The sequence below is a fragment of the Nuphar pumila genome, chromosome 7, assembly GCF_984573655.1.
Source record: "Nuphar pumila chromosome 7, dmNupPumi1.hap1.1, whole genome shotgun sequence".
Classification (NCBI taxonomy): Eukaryota; Viridiplantae; Streptophyta; class Magnoliopsida; order Nymphaeales; family Nymphaeaceae; genus Nuphar; species Nuphar pumila.
This window is the reverse complement of record NC_143255.1, coordinates 32,083,827-32,100,140: the sequence shown is the minus strand read 5'-3', so window position 1 is coordinate 32,100,140 and position 16,314 is coordinate 32,083,827. Positions and strand designations below refer to the sequence as shown.

Genomic DNA, 16,314 nt, shown 5'->3' with positions numbered 1-16,314 from the left:
ACTCGGATGTTTGGGGTCCTGCACCAGTAATTTCTAAAGGAGGATTTGTTTACTATGTTATTTTTGTCGATGATTTCTCCCGACATACGTGGATGTACTTTCTCAAACATAAGTCTGAAGTATTTTCATACTTTCAAACTTTTCATAATATGGTTAAAAACAAATTTCAAAATGATATTACTATTTTTCGCACAGATTCAGGGGGAGAGTTTTTATCCACAGATTTTCAAAATTATCTTAAATTGCATGGCATCACACATCAAAGATCTTGTCCTTATACACCTCAACAAAATGGACTGGCAGAACGAAAACATCGCCATATTATAGAAACCACTAGAACTTTATTAATAGCAAATCAAGTCCCTAAAGACTTTTGGGCAGAAGCTGCCTTAACTGCCACCTATCTCATTAATAGGATGCCATCTTCTTCGTTACAAAATATCACTCCCATTGAAAAACTTATGAACATTTCTCCAGACTACTCTAGATTAAAAATATTTGGGTGCAAATGTTTCATATTTACTGACAAAAATGATAAACTTTCCCCTCGTGCGATTCCCTGTGCCTTTTTAGGATATGCTGAAAACCAGAAATGTTATAGATGTTTTGACTTCAAAAATAATAAACTATATGTGTCTAGAAATGTTTCCTTTCTTGAAAAGGAGAGCTTCTTTGATTTTAGAAAATTAAAAGACGTCACTGAGTACTCCTTTTTGCTAGATCTAACATCAACATCTGATGAATATGACCTTGATTGTAACTTTGATGATGATCCAAGAATTATTGATCTTAATGTTGAAAATGAAGAAGTTCATAGAGATACTAGTATTCAATATTCCAGGCGACAAGAGTCTAATACTCCATGTGCACTTGAGAAATATTCTAACATTCCAACTAGACAATCATCCCGAATCTCGAGGCCTCCAGAAAAGTTTGTATCATACGAGTCTTTCTCACCCACATATAGGGCAGTTATTGCATTAATTCACTCATATGAAGAACCATCCACATATTTTCAAGCAAAAAATGATATCAAATGGATAGAAGCCATGAAAGTTGAATTAGATGCACTTGAAAAGGCTTCTACATGGAATATTCAAGATCTTCCTCCAGGGAAGAAAACTATAGGATGTCGATGGGTTTATAAAATTAAAACCAAGAGTGATGGTACTCTTGAAAGATATAAAGCCCGTTTAGTAGCCAAAGGTTATGCCCAAGAATATGAGATTGATTATGAAGAAACCTTTGCTCCGGTGGCTCGTATGACTACTGTCCGAACCTTAATTGCCTTAGCTTCTATCAAAAAATGGTCTATTTTTCAAATGGATGTCAAAAATGTTTTTTTAAATGGAAAGCTAGTTGAAGAAGTATATATGGAACCCCCTCCTGGTCTAAGTATTCCTAAGGGTAAAGTCCTTCGCTTAGAAAAAGCTCTTTATGGACTTAAACAAGCACCAAAAGCTTGGTATGATAGGTTTAGTCGTGTTATGATTGATATTGGTTTTCAATTCTGTTTAACTGACACTGCTTTGTTTATTAAGAATTCTGATGCAGGGATCATTGTGCTTCTTCTCTATGTGGATGATATGATCATCACCGGAAGCGATAAACAGGGAGTTGAAACAATCAAAACACTTCTTAAATCTCATTTTGAAATGACTGATTTGGGCTTGTTGAGATATTTTTTAGGCATTGAAGTTGCTTATTCTCCTAGAGGATATTTATTATCTCAGACTAAATTTGCTTTTGATATTGTTTTCAGGTCTGGTATTACTGATGATGGAGAACTTCTTGCAGACCCTACTCCTTACAGACAGCTTGTCGGGGCACTTTCCTATCTATCCATTACCAGACCAGATATAGCACATGCTGTTCATACAGCAAGTCAATTTCAACATGCTCCTACTTCTGTTCATATGGGAGCAGTCATGCGTATTATCAGATACATCAAGTCCTCTCTTTCACGAGGACTTTTCTTATCTTCCTCCTCTTCTCTTGATTTAATTGCATATACTGATGCTGATTGGGGAGGTGATCCCAATAACAGACACTCAACCACTGGCTTTTGTGTCTTTTTAGGGGAATCATTAATCTCGTGGAGGTGTAAAAAGCAGCAGAAGGTATCTCTCTCATCCACCGAAGCTGAATACAGAGCCATGGCAACCACGACCATGGAAGTAGTTTGGCTCCGACGACTGCTTGCTGACATGGGAGTTGAAGCAACAAAGGCTTCACAAATGTATTGTGACAACAAAAGTGCGATCTACATTGCCAGTAACAGAACATTCCACGAACGCACTAAACACATCGAAATGGATTGTCACTACGTCAGAGAGGAATATCTACACGGGATAATTGATCTGCCATATGCCACTTCAGAATATCAGTTAGCAGACCTCTTTACAAAGCCTCTCGCTGCTCCCCGATTTCACTTTCTCTTAGACAAACTTTCGCTCATTGTACCGTAAGTTTGAGGGGGAGTGTTAAAATGTAAAACTGTACATATATGTATATATAATAATATTATATTATTATATATAGATATAAATACATTTTTAATTTCTTTCTTTTCTGTATTTTTTTTCCTTTATTTTTATTTTTTGTCTTTATGTCATCTAGTTCAGTTTGAACTAGAATGACTGTTGCTAGTCAAGTCCTGTCCAGACTTGACTAGCAATAGAGCTGTTGGACTGACACAGTCCAACAGCTCTTAATAGAGCTGTTGGACTGACACATTCCAACAGCTCTAAATAGAGCTGTTGGACTGTGCCCAACAGCTCTATTGAGTCCTCTTTCAGCTGTGTATATAAAGGGGTGCAGCCCCTCTTGTATTTTACTCCAATGCTTCTTAAGCAATTGGTTTTTCATATCAATAAAGAATACATTTTTATTTTTATTTTGTTTTCAATTATACCCTTTTTAAGGGTTATGCTTTAGTGTCATTCTTGACACTTGCTCTTGTTAATCAAAGCTCGTGTTTCGAAGATCCCCATTTCATTTCACGCATAAGGCACGACTCTAGAAACAGCCTAGACTGATCCGGGGGTTTATTATGCTATGTATTTTATGATAACCTGGATAGCTGACTGAGTCCGCACCTAAGGGGACGGTCGGTGACCAAGAGAGGAATCCCCAAAGCAGCATAAACAATGGATGCATCCCAAACATGGAGAGCTACCACCTAGGATAATTATGGTAGTCTCATTCCTCTAACTCCGATGACTGGGGAAGCCGAGTCTTTTGCTCGTAACTGCCATTAATGGCCTGTCCATTGAAGTTTTATACCTTCCCGTCCTCTCTCCTGACAGGAGTCAGCGATTCGAATGAGTATATCAGGGGTAGTTAACTGAAGACTCATTCTACATACTCTGGTCTTTCGACCAACTCGAGTATCTTACCGGTGAAGGCGAAAACATCACTTATTTAGGTGATCACAACATTTTGTTATTTGCACTCATCGAGGTTGCCACAACCTACTCATCCAATCATCGCAACGTAAGAAGACGTACTTGTCAAAAAGTATGGTCGTACTTGTCAAAACTACGACTACGATGAAAGGGAAATGGTTCCACAAAAGAAACCCCAACAGATATTATCTGCAAAAGAATTAATACAACACAGCCTGGCAAGATAAGTCTTGAATTCACTTCAACAACATTTTTCATATTTCATGATGCAAGGTCATCTCGGATCTCTCGTCCGATCAACAAAGTACTTAACATGTTGTGCATGTCTAAAAGTACGCTATACTGAACCAAAGAGGTGTGGGGGCTTCTCAAAAGGAACACCCAACACAACTTCATAACGATCCAAAGAATAAAGGAGTGCTCATTTGACACGATTCATCCTTAAAAGCCATAATGCCACATTAAGTCATTCACGCAAGGCACAACACTATCAATCTTACATCCAAAATTTATCTTAGTATCGACATGTGACACTAGATTGATAAATAAAGAATGGGTCCTTCAACAGAACCCCACTCATCCATAGGCTCATGCCCCTCATCGGGGTTATTCGAATTGGGTCGCAACTCGAATCGGGGTTATAAAATATTTCTCCCAAGTGTGTGGACCTGGGAGGGCCTATATGTGACTTCGAAATCCGACAGGACTTAAAACTTAACTTTGCAAAAGTTGTGCACTTTGAAGAGCCCTGGGTTTGCAGAAGGAAATCCTCTTTAAAAGAACTATAGCGCACAAGTGCAACTTCTAGTGTTTTGAAAACAAGTGATAACAGGATAGGCACAAGACTACATTTATGTAAGTACATTAATTACCATGAGTGTGTTATAACATGTCAACAAACAACTCTCGACTTGCGATGCCGCACATCGAGGGAAAAACGCATAAGTAACACACGAGGTGTCAAACCATACCTTGACCACTTAGATAGGCAGACACATAAGGTCATAAGTAATACATGAGACACGAGGTCGTACCTCACTCAAAGGAAATATGCAGGCAGAAATGTATACATGCAAACAAGGGCATATGTATTTCAAAAAGTACGAAACCACACCTCAAATTCATAAACAACTACGCAAAATAATAATCGAAGAATGAAATTGTACATCAACCCATAGGAACGTAAAAGCAAGTATATATGCAAGCAATTAAGGGCATAAGTATTGCAAAAAGTGCGAAACCACCTTCAACACATAAGCAAATACGCAAATTAATACTCGAAGAGTAAAATCGTACCTCGACTCATAAGCATGCAGACAAGAATAATACGCCACGCAAAAGCAATATAAATCTAAGTACAACTAGCATGGACATCTTAATTATTTCAACTTAATTACGTTCATCAATTGCCCTTTGTGCGACTTTACCCTACCTCGGGATGTCGTGCAGCTGTGTGCGTCTACGAGTGTAGATGATACGAGGATCGGGCCGTGGAGCGCGAACTGGACCCGTTGCGTAAATCTGCAAGAGTGTGAAATATTCAATTATGCTAATATAATTAATGGTGCGACCGAGGCATTGGTAGAATTAGGCGACAGGGGACCTTGGCCCCCTTCTTGACCAAACAACAAATGGCAGGGGCCTCGGCCCCTACCCGACAACAACTGACAGTGAGTAAAACCCTGATTGTTGATGACAGCGAGGCGGCAGGGGACGAGCCCCTGCCGACGGCACTAAGGCGGCAGGGGGCAAGCCCCTGCCGATAGCAACGAAGCGGCAGGGGTCGAGCCCCTTGCCGTCAGCACAGAAGCGGCAGGGGTCACGCCCCTGCCGACATCACCGAGGTGGCAGGGGCTAGCCCCTGCCAAAGAGAGAGGAATTGGGGCGGCAGGAGCCATCAGTCTCCTGCCGACCCCTACGTAGGTCATGGCAGAGGGGAAAGTGCCAGGGGGACGACCGACCTCCTGTCGGTCGCCCGATCTCCCAACAAAAAGAGAAAGGGGGTCCGCAGGGGCCATTGGCCCCTGTCGGCACTCCGGCGCACCCCAAAAGAGAGAAGGGGGTGACAGGGGCCCTGTAGGCCCCCTGTCGGGTCTCTAAAGGGCAAGGAGGGAGGTGGGAGGGCGCGGCAGGGGCCGTTCGCCGCCTGCCGGCGTCCTGGCGAGGTGACAGAGAGGGAGATGGGAGGGGGAGGAGGAAAAGGTGGAGTGGCGTACCTGGGAGGCGGTGGCCGGCGTCGGCGCTCGGGAAGGGGGTTTTCTCAAAAATCCCCTTCTCGAGTCGGGTTATTAAAACCCTAAAGAAAAGGGGCCCAGGTCGGGTCCGGACCCGGCCCGGGTCCAAAACAAATTTTTTTTTTTTTGCGGGTTTTACAGGAGGTGTGGAATAATGATAAAGGATGTCTGGAAGTGTTGTTGAAGGTGGTTTGGGCACATTATGTGCCGATAAATGCAAAGCTACTCTAAATGAAATAATTAAAACTCCCTATCTGTCGTCATAATTTGTATGCAGCATCAATTTTCTGTGACATCTAAGAACATGAAAATGTGAAAGTAGATATATGCAGATAGGCCATCTAACCGGATGGTCCTGAATGCAGAGCAATTTGGGTTGACTCGGATAAGTTGTTCAATCCCCTCACTTTAACATATAATCCAGACTTTTAAAGACAAAATTAATTCCAAATTCAAATTCTAAACATTAAAGACCTGGAAGCATATACAGTAGGATCTAAAAACCAAATGAGAAAATGCATTTATTTAAAATCATTTAAATACAATATTAAGATTAATACAAAACAAAATAATATCATATAAATACCTTAAATATCCTGCTTGTTGCACATGTTGAATCTAGTCTGGATGCCTTATTTTTCTTCATATTTAACCTACCATGAGATGCCGGTTTTCCTCATTAAATTAATTCCAAACTGCAATCTTTGTTAGTATATAAAAATATTGGAAATTTTGTGTATGTGAACCATAAGCAAGAGCAAGAAAAAGGTTTGCAGCACCACAGAAATTCTCTACTAATCATTTGAATTGAGAAGCATCAACAAAAAACAGCAGCCTATTTAGCTGCTATAAAAAAAGTATGAGGATTAAGTAGTCGTTTTTGCCATATCCAGGTGCAAAGCATGAGCATCTAAGCAGTTCTCCTTTCCGTGTGCATGTAGCTATAATTAGTTTGTGAACAAGTTTTGATGCTACCTCTAGCCATTGCCTGTGGATCATTAATATTATATATTTTGTAGTCAATTAAATTCTCATGCTTTGAATTCATATCTCCAGCTTGTCACCATTCATGGCATTTACAAAGTCAGTGTTGTGCCTTGTTGCTCTATTTTTAATAAATGCCCATACAACCAAAAAGAAATAATTGCAGCAATTCGTTTGTTATACTAAGGGCTACCAATTTTTAACAGGGTGTAGATGCAAACTACTGTGACAAGCAAGGGATGTCGTTGCTACATTTGGTAGTACAGCAGAACAATTTCTTGTTGCCTTGCTGCATCACAAGCTCAGACTGAGTTTTCCTAACAGTTTCCATACCTCTGGTGCAGGCAGCGCTCTTCAATCAGACAGAGATTGTGTTCATGCTCATGGACCATGGGGCACACTTGGAACACAAGAATGCACAGGGTAGCTTCTTTTTGTCCATTCCTATATTATTAAATACTCACAAATGCCGTGCTTAAAGAGAATGAATACTTTTGGTAGACAATCTAGTGCTTAGAGTGATCTTGCCTGGGAGTGGTGCATCTCAGTTCGAAGTGTATCAATCAAAGATGATAGACTTTAGCCATTGCATGCAGACCTGTTGCCTTGCCGTTTAAATTTTATGTCCACTTTGATTCCATGCATAGAAAATTCAGATTTGGAATGTTGTAGCTGCTATTCCTAAGGAGAATTTGACCGATAAAGGCCTAAAAGTGCTTGTTAATGCAAGCATCATGCCTACTTTTGCCTCTTTTTCCCTACCAATGTATGTTATTTTGAAAGATTTTGTGTGATTCTTGACATGAAATTTAGGCTTCTTTATGCACCACCTTTACCTTGTGCTTTTGTTATCGTCATTGTGGCTGTGATATCTGAGAGTTCGTTATTACTTTGTACAGGGGAAACTCCACTGGATTGTGCTCCCACCATGTTGCAATACAAAATGCGTGAGAAGCTGTCAGGAGGTGTGTAGTTGAGTTAATTCTTGATTAGTGCAGCCTTTTCTTTTTGCTTGTGATATTTGCTTCCTTGTCAACGTCCTTCAAAAGTTGCTGTTATTATATAGCGCTCGATCCATTGGTTACATGTAATGATCTAACATCTGGAAACCACCTGGGTGAGATCCTTATAGTGGCATTTGTATATCACTTGGATGCACGAGAGAGAGAGAGAGAGCTTCATTTCTTTTTTTTCCAAGTTGGGTTGGAAGACTGTAAATCATATCTTCCTTTTCATATGCAAATCTAATTATTGGACTCCAGTTGTGGACAGGCCCAAAGATGGTGGCAGATGATGTGATGGTGCTCCTCTATGAAACTTATTAATGGAGGGACCCCTGTTAATTAATTACCATGGGTTTCCTGTTGAACGCTATTCATTTCATTACCAAAACAGACTGTCATGGTTACAAATATCACCAACTTTTGTAAATATTGTGATAAAGGCGCCACGTTTTCAAAGGGAGAGATATTATACCGAGAAAAATGTGATTAATTGGAATTATCATGTTTTTTACTTGATATTTGTAACCACCGTGGTGGTTACCCATGTGGTCAGTGGGGTAGTGTCAAGCTGAAGGCCCAGGATTAGGGATGGCAGTGGGGCGGGGCGGGGGACAAGGTCTCCATCCCCGCCCTGCCTCAAGATTTTATCCTCCACCCCCGCCTCCATCCCCGGCGGGGAATGGATTTTATCCTCCATCCCTGTTTCATGTCCTCCATCCCCGGTTCAAACGGGGATGAGGCGGGGCTGGGATATTGCGGGGAAAAGTGGTCGGGCGGGGAAAAGTGCACGTCCATCCCCGCCTCCACCCCGGGACGGGAATGGATTTTAACCTTCATCCCCGCCTCCATCCCCGTTTCATACCCTTCATCACCGGTCCAAACGGGGTGAGGCAGGGCGGGGCCCCGCTTTCCCGCGGTCCACTGCCATCCCTACCCAGGATTGATCCCACTGGCGCATGGGGGTTGCTGCCGATGATTTATCACAGTTGGGGCACCTAAGGCTGGGTGGTGTGGTCGTGTCCTCAAGCCGGAGTTTTACCTTTCCGAGAGGGGTGGGCTGATTAAGTGACCTGGTTCTGGGTGTGGGTTTTCCTATGTCATAAAAAATTGATGAAAAGCACTTTTTGCTGCTTATATTATTTATATTTATAGTGATGCTTTTTAATGTAAAATGATATTTTCTGGAGATTTCTCTCGAGAAAAATGTGTTTTCTCAAAAACATCATGAGATTTCTTCTCGCAGACATTTTCCCAAGAACGAGATTTTTTATCCCAAACACAGCATCATTTGCTCACTTGGGATTTTTCCTCTGCCCGACTTCATATTATCTTTGCCGAGAGAGAGAGAGAGACTCTAATGCCCTTCTATGTCTGGCTTTTTTGGTCTTCAATAGGGCTGCTAAACGAGCCAAGCATGGGCTGTTCGGGCTTAACTCATCAAGGGTATAAACTGGCTTGGGCTTGGCTTGTGAGCTCATCAGGAGTTAAGCTGAGCCTGAGCTCGTTACGAGCCAAACACGAGATGGTTCATTTTTAAAAAAAATATTTTTTAAATATTTTTTAAAGCTTGATAATATATAAAAATATATATGATATATGCATAATACATATATAAAAATATATCCCAAATACATAATATGTACATATATAATATAATATGTAAAACAATTATATTTACCTAAATGAGCTGGCTTGTAGTTTGGTTCCCCCAGCTCAATTTCCGAGCCTAGCGGAACTGAGTTGTACTTCTCGTTACCCAAGGGGGATTCAGTGTTTTGCTACATCACCATCAGGGCCAACAGCCTGCGTGTCTTACGTCTAAAGGTATATTGGTGCAGCATGGGTATCCCCAACCATTACTTGCTTTCCTTTTTTCCTTTTTTATTATTTTTTCTTTAATTTCCTAGTACTCTTTGCTGTCTTAGTTGGCTATGACCTTGGAAGGCAAAGGGCTGCCAACTCCTTTGACTGACAACAGTAAAAATCAACTTCGATTGGGTGAGGGACCAATCAATCAGGTCCTCGCCTTTCATAAATTCAAGGTTAAACAACGAGAAGAGAGATAAGAACTGGATGGGAATACAGAGGTAAGGAGAGAGAGAGAGAGAGAGATTCTCTCTGGATTTGTTTAGAGGGATCTTAAAATAAGGAGAGGACAACACATGGGGGGAGGTTTGGAAAAGGGCAGCTTTTTTGGGAGGGGGAGGTGGAGTGGGGGAGGGTCGGTTAGAATTGTATCATTAACCTGTTGGTAGAAGATTCACGAGCCCACGTCAAAAGATTCCTTATCCCTTCCTCCGTAAGCATTGATTTTGGTGGGGGCTGTGTCAGTCACAGTCATCCAACCACAACAAAAAAAGAAAAAGTAATGGCCAGCAAAGCCTAATCCAACCCCTCAAGAGAAAAAAAAGTAATGCCCACCCAAGACTAAAGAGAGAGAGTGACTTCTATCTTCTCAGCCTCTCTTCTTTTCCCCACTTCTCTTCCTTTGCTTTTTAACTCACGATTGGGATGATGAAGATCACGGGCCTCCTGCTTCCTGTCGGCTTTTGCTTTTGATTAATTATTCTTTCTTTAAAGCTCCACTAACAGCAGTACAAAAGAAAAAGGCAGCCCCATTCTTTGCCTATAAAACCAGCACCACACCATCGTCCAATCTCCCCTTTTCCTCTCTCTCACTCACTCTCTCATACACGCATTGTATACACGATGGGGTTCTCTGTTGAGTATTCTGGCGTTCTTGTCACTAAACTCTGTTACCATGCTGCTCTGTTGTGGGTTACGGTCAGAGGTTTGTTCCTTTGGGCTCTTAGATCCATCGGTCTATACGACTACCTTGTGGATAATGAGTTCAGGCAGTCGCCTTCCAGTTCTTCGTCGCCTTCGGTTTCCGCAGAGGCTATAAGAGAGAATCTTCAGGTGGTCACCTTCTCTTCTCTAGACAAAAGTGGCTTTAGCTGCGGCGTCAGCAGCAGCAGCAGCAGCAGTAGTAGTACCACCTGCGCTGTGTGCTTAAACGAGTTCAGGAGGGAGGACAAGATCAGAGAGTTGAGGAACTGCTGCCACATCTTCCACAAGAAGTGCCTGGACAGATGGCTGGATCATGACCAGAAGACCTGCCCTCTTTGCAGAACGCCGTTGCTGTCGCCGGTCTGTGCCGTTGCGGGCGATTGTGATCGGAAGGAGCCGAGTTGGTGCGTGGAGCACCTGCTCTATCTCTTCGGGGACGATCTTCTCTTCGCTCCTCCTCCTTCCGGTTGAAACTAAATCCCTTCTCCTTCCGTCCGTCTATTCTTTCCCGTCCGATCTAATCAAGAAGACGGGTGTAGATATTAAAAATTATGGCATATTGATTTTGTAGCTCGTCCTGGGTACGGTACTGTGGTTGATACTTTGGCAGGTGGTTTCTCTTGGGTGTAAAGATGGGTAAAAGAAGAGGGGGCTGGCCCCGAATCGCCATCACTCTTGTCCAACGAATGTTTTTTTTATAACCCAAAGAAATTTCATGATAGGACCCCGTCCCCCGGGGCCTTTGCTGGGCGTTGGCTTGTTCTGAAGAGTGATGCCCATGAGAATCGAACCTTGACTGCCTGTCTAGCAGCCAAGTCCTCACCCCACTACGCCAACCTCCCCCGGGGATCCAACAACGAGCTTAGAAACATAAAATGGGTGGTGTAACATGCATCTGCAACATGAGAAATTGATTTCAAAGGCCTCTTTTTTGTGACTCTGTTTTCTTCAACTCTGATCAAAAACCTGAAATTCGTTCAGATTCATCTTTCCCCAAAAATGATCCATAACCACTACCATGAAATCACTATTATTATTTTTTTTTTTCACCAGGAACCCTTTGCCAAGAACTGGGTCACTTAATGAACCTGCCTCCCGAGAGGATCAAACCGCTATTATTGCGAGAATAAAATAAAAATACTTTGCAAAGCCATGGGGTTTATGAAATGCTGCCATGCCCTAAGGGATCAGTAATCACCGTTGAGCCAAACTTGAATTCAAGTAGTGGGGTATTTGCCAACGAAATTTGTTTGAAAATTATGTACAGATTCATACGAGCTTTAACTTTGTTGACACTGTTCGAATAGAGCTGGTAAACGATTCCAACAAACTGAATAAAGGGTGTTCAAGCTTGGCATTTTTTGTAGTGAGCTGTACCAAGATCAAGTTCACGGAAAGCTCAAGTTTGAGCTGTAGCTCATTCATAAAAAAATTACAATTTTAAAATTGAAACTAATAAAATTTGGCCTCTGAACCTACTGAGCCAAGCTCAAACCAGTTCATCTACAAAATAAATAGTGTTTCACTAATCTAAACAATAAGAATTTAACTCCCGACTTACACTCCTTTATATAAAATATATTTATTCTAGTTATTATCAAGCTTATACAAGTCAAGCTGATCTGAATACTCATTGTTTGTGTTTTGGCCTGCCCAGCCTATTTCATGAGCTTGAACGAGCTCATTACGAGCTGAATGCAAGCTGAGCCGAGAGTGACTTAGTTTCTTAGCTCTAGTTTCTCATAACTTAGGGTTGGTGGTCAAAAGATTTTTTCTTGTTATATATATATATAGGGTAAATATTGGCTACTAATGAAGGTAAGGAACTAATCAGTAAAAATCACTTTTTTTTCAAAAAAAATCTAAATCAAATGTTACAGCTACAATGTTTAGTAGAAAACTTGTTTTGAAACAAGCTGATCTGAACACTCATTGTTTGTGTTTTGGCCTGCCCAGCCTATTTCATGAGCTTGAACGAGCTCTTTACGAGCTGAATGCAAGCTGAACCACGAGTGACTTGTCTTGTTTCTTAGCTATATATATAGGGTAAATATTGGCTACTAATGAAGGTAAGGAACTAATGAGCAGAAATCACTTTTTTTTCAAAAAATTCTAGATGAAATGTTGTGGATGTGATCTATATTATTTAGTAGAAAACTTGTTTTGAATCATCTGTTTATGACAAAGTAATTAGGTTTTTAAAGGGGTTCAAAATTCAATGGCCCACAACGTGCTAAAATTACATAAATCAAAAGATCATATTTTTACATTAGAAAAGTACGATCCAAGGCTTAATCCACATCTATGTGGTTAGATTGAGTCAATACAACTTGCACCGATGATTTCTAGCTCGTTAGTTCTTTACCTTTGGTAGCAAATATCTTCCCATTTGTGCATTTTGAAATCACGCACAAATAGTTTTGTTACAGGATATACCTTTCAAAGTGACTGTTTTGTAATTTTTGTGTTAGAATTTTTTTTGTCATTTTCTTAAAATAGTATTGTTTAAGGCTAACACTGAGTGACCAATCTATCCTTGCTTAAAAACCCCACATACTCTTCCTTCATCCACCGCCTTTTCTACTATCCACCGGAAAACCAATCTGTGGTAAGCACCTCTCTCTCTCTCTCTCTGGTCAGAGAATGGAGCTTCTTGCCGCCATCGAGGATGCTAAAACGGCCACTTTGTTTTGACATATTGGTGGCTTCTAAGCTTGTTTTGGTTCTATGCATTTGCTGAGTGCTGTGTATTGCACTTTCCTCAGGCCTGGTATACAGCTCATTGGCTGTGATCAATAGTTCTCTCTCACCCTTGATGCATTCCAACTCACCACAAACCCAACAAAAATGTCACCGAACATCAGCTGGTATTCATATGGATGAGATTTCATGTGATTTTCGGTGGATAGCAGAGGTATAGTTTGAGGGGTATAGTTTGTCTCAAGACCATTTGATAATGATATTAGCAGGGATGCACAACCAGCCGAGCTAGCTCTCGTCCCATAAATGAATTGAGCTTGAACTGTCCTTTGAGACTTGCCGTAGCAAACAAGCTTGATCGGCCTATCGAGCTTGATAAGGCTTGGCTCGTATTATATTTTATATAATAAAATATATATAATATATATTAATTAAAAAATCGCTCTCAATCCAATCTCGAGCCCCTTCCCTCTCTCTCTCATATCTCCCGTCTATTTGAGCTCGCTCTTTCTGAGAAAGATTTCTTTGCCGAAATCCCTCCCTCTGAAGCCCCCAGTCAGCCGAAAACCATTGGCCGGGCCACCCCATCCATCGAGGATCGCCACCACTACCACCTCTCTCTCAATCTCGCATTAAGAATAGGAAGAAGAGGAAAGTGGAAAAAAGTTTTCTCAATCCCCGCCTCCTCTTTCTTCCTTTCCTTCTTATTCTTCTCTCTCTCAGACACTCTCCTTCCACCGCCTCTTCTTTTCTTCCTTTTCTCTCTCTCTCTCTCTCTAAGTTTTAATCAAGCTCGAGCCAACTCAGTTCGTTGTACTCAGAAGTGCGAAACACTGAACGACCTGGACTGGCTCCAGCTCAACTCAATTAAGGCTCAGATAGAATTCGAGCTGAGCCTTAATTAAGTTGAACCAAGCTTAACGAACTGAGCCAAGCCTTAATTGGGTTGAGCTGAGCTTAACGAACCAAGCCGAGCTCAACATGAGCCGAGCCGAGCCTGAGCACCATTTTACGTGGGCGAGTCGAGCTTGAACATGCTAAGCTCGGCTCATGTGCATCTCTAGTTGTGTGTTGTAACACTTCCCTATATATATATATATATATATATAAAGAGAGAGAGAGAAACCTATAGGATAGAAAAGGTACTAACCCTACCCACTAAGAATTTTTTCAGTCTTTTTTTGAAATGCTAACCTTACATATGTGTTCAACATGATTGATTTACTACAAATTGACACTTGAATCATGCATTTTGGATGAAAAAAATGTTATTTGAAGCCACAAAAATGTGTTTTTATAGTGGTTGAAAAGCTGGGACACAACCCTATAACCTTTATGTTTTAAGTCAGAACCAAAAACCTCTTTAGGGTTCTCATTTTTTAGATCTGAAACAGGAATACAAACATACTCTACAGACTGGGGCAACCAAAAAATGGGTAGTTTCAGATGATGTTTCAACTCAGAAAATGAAGGATTCCAGAAAAAATAGAAAAGAATAAAAAAACTAAACAAAAATACATTTTCAACGACACTAGATTTGCTGAAAATGATGGAGTGCTGAGATACATTCTCAATAACATTTCTAAAACTTGAAAAAGTCTACATAAAATATATGCGAACTTGAAAAATTTTGCATAAAATATGTGTGGACTTCCTCAAGTCTACATAAAATTTATGCAGACCTGAGGAAGTTCGCACATATTTTATGCAAACTTGAGGAAGTCCGCATAAAATATGTGAACTTCAAGTCTGCATAAAATATGTGGACTTAAGGAAGTCCGGATAAAAATGTGACTTGAGAATATTCTCACATATTTTATGTGGACTTCCTCAAGTTCATATTTATACGAACTTTCTCAAGTTTTAAGAACGTTTTGGAGTTGTATCTCAATGTTGCTTCATCATTTTTCAACAAATCAAGTATCGTTTAAAAGGTTTTTTTTTTTAATTTTTTTTCTTATTTGTGTTTTTTTGAAATCCTTCATTTTTTAGGTTAAAACGTCTTCTAACATTACTCATTATTTAATTGTTTCAGTCTGCGGAACATATTTCTATTCTAATTTTGGAACTCAGAAACAGAAACCTTAAAAGAGTTTTTTATTTTAACTCAAAACATGAAAATTATAAGGATGTGTCTCAACTTTCTAACGACCGTAAAAACACAAGTTTTTAATGTTGGATCAGAAAGATACAGATCTAAGAACAAAGTGTTCTGCAAAAAATAGTCACATATTTGAGAAGTTTGCATATATAAAAGTTGGTAAAAATGTCTTTTTAGATCCAGATATTTGTGATTTGATTATGAGAATATAAAAAAATTATAAAACTTTTAAGAAAACACCTCAAATTAACAGTACAATACTGTTATTTTTAGTTTTTATATTTTAATAAACTTGAGAAAGTGGTATGCTTGTGATTTCCATTTACAAGATCTTGAAAAAATCCAAGAATCATATAGGGCATTGGAATCCTGGTATTAGAAGCATTCATCTAGAGCGTCAGTGACTTTGAAAAAATGGTAGGAGCCATCATAGAGGAAAGCAATCCAACAGATGGTGCTTGAGATGCCATTAATCGGATAGAGCAAGGATGAACGTCATCAGAGACCCTTGACCGGTTACTGTCGGGCGTACTCTATTGATCCACACTCTTTAACATAAAAGGGTCACATGACTTGTTCAAAAACTCCACCTTTTCTATTCATTGCTAAATGCTCATTAAGGGTATGTTTGGTGGTCTTAAAATGTGATTTGTAATCTCATGCAAATGATGGAATCTCATTTTTACGGCTTACCAAACGTGATTTGAAATCTCATACAAATGAGAGAATGAATCTCATTTGCACAGCAAACCAAACATGTGATTTGAGATCTCATGCAAATGATAAAGGGTTTGTGATTTGAAATCACATTTGAAATGAATCTCATGGTATTCCAAATCACATGAGATGCAAACTAGTAGTCTGATTCATATTGTACGTTACATTGATTCTTTCACGGTTTCACCTTTCTTTGGCTATTTCTTATTTCTGAAAACGCTCGTCTTTTTTCCCCTCCACGTAGCAACACAGAATTTGCCACGCAGTCACCTCTCATTATTATCAAACAGATAATAGTTGTTTTTTCAATTCTGTACAAGGTAGATGTTTCCCGTAATAAGGCATATATATATATATAGAGAGAGAGAGAGAGAGAG

General features: G+C 40.2%; 2 protein-coding genes across 7 annotated transcripts in view; both read left to right on the top strand.

The window, feature by feature from the left end:
- Positions 1 to 8,057, top strand: part of LOC149831796 (uncharacterized) — a 75,918-nt gene extending 67,861 nt beyond the window's left edge. For 5 of the 6 annotated variants that reach the window (XM_090014136.1, XM_090014139.1, XM_090014137.1 and 2 more), the window contains 4 exons: positions 6,832 to 6,882; positions 6,970 to 7,048; positions 7,525 to 7,590; positions 7,898 to 8,057. In XM_090014136.1, coding sequence (XP_089870262.1) covers positions 6,832 to 6,882; positions 6,970 to 7,048; positions 7,525 to 7,590; positions 7,898 to 7,950 — 249 coding nt within the window. In that variant the 3' untranslated portion in view covers positions 7,951 to 8,057. Of the gene's footprint in view, positions 1 to 6,831; positions 6,883 to 6,969; positions 7,049 to 7,524; positions 7,591 to 7,887 lie in introns of all 6 variants that reach the window. The other variant, XM_090014138.1, reaches the window with a different exon arrangement.
- Positions 8,058 to 10,318: 2,261 nt separating this feature from the next.
- LOC149831795 (brassinosteroid-responsive RING protein 1-like) lies at positions 10,319 to 11,163 on the top strand. Its single transcript, XM_090012240.1, has one exon. It carries the CDS (start codon positions 10,339 to 10,341, stop codon positions 10,888 to 10,890), a length of 552 nt encoding a protein of 183 aa, XP_089868366.1. The 5' UTR covers positions 10,319 to 10,338; the 3' UTR covers positions 10,891 to 11,163.
- Positions 11,164 to 16,314: the final 5,151 nt, after the last annotated feature.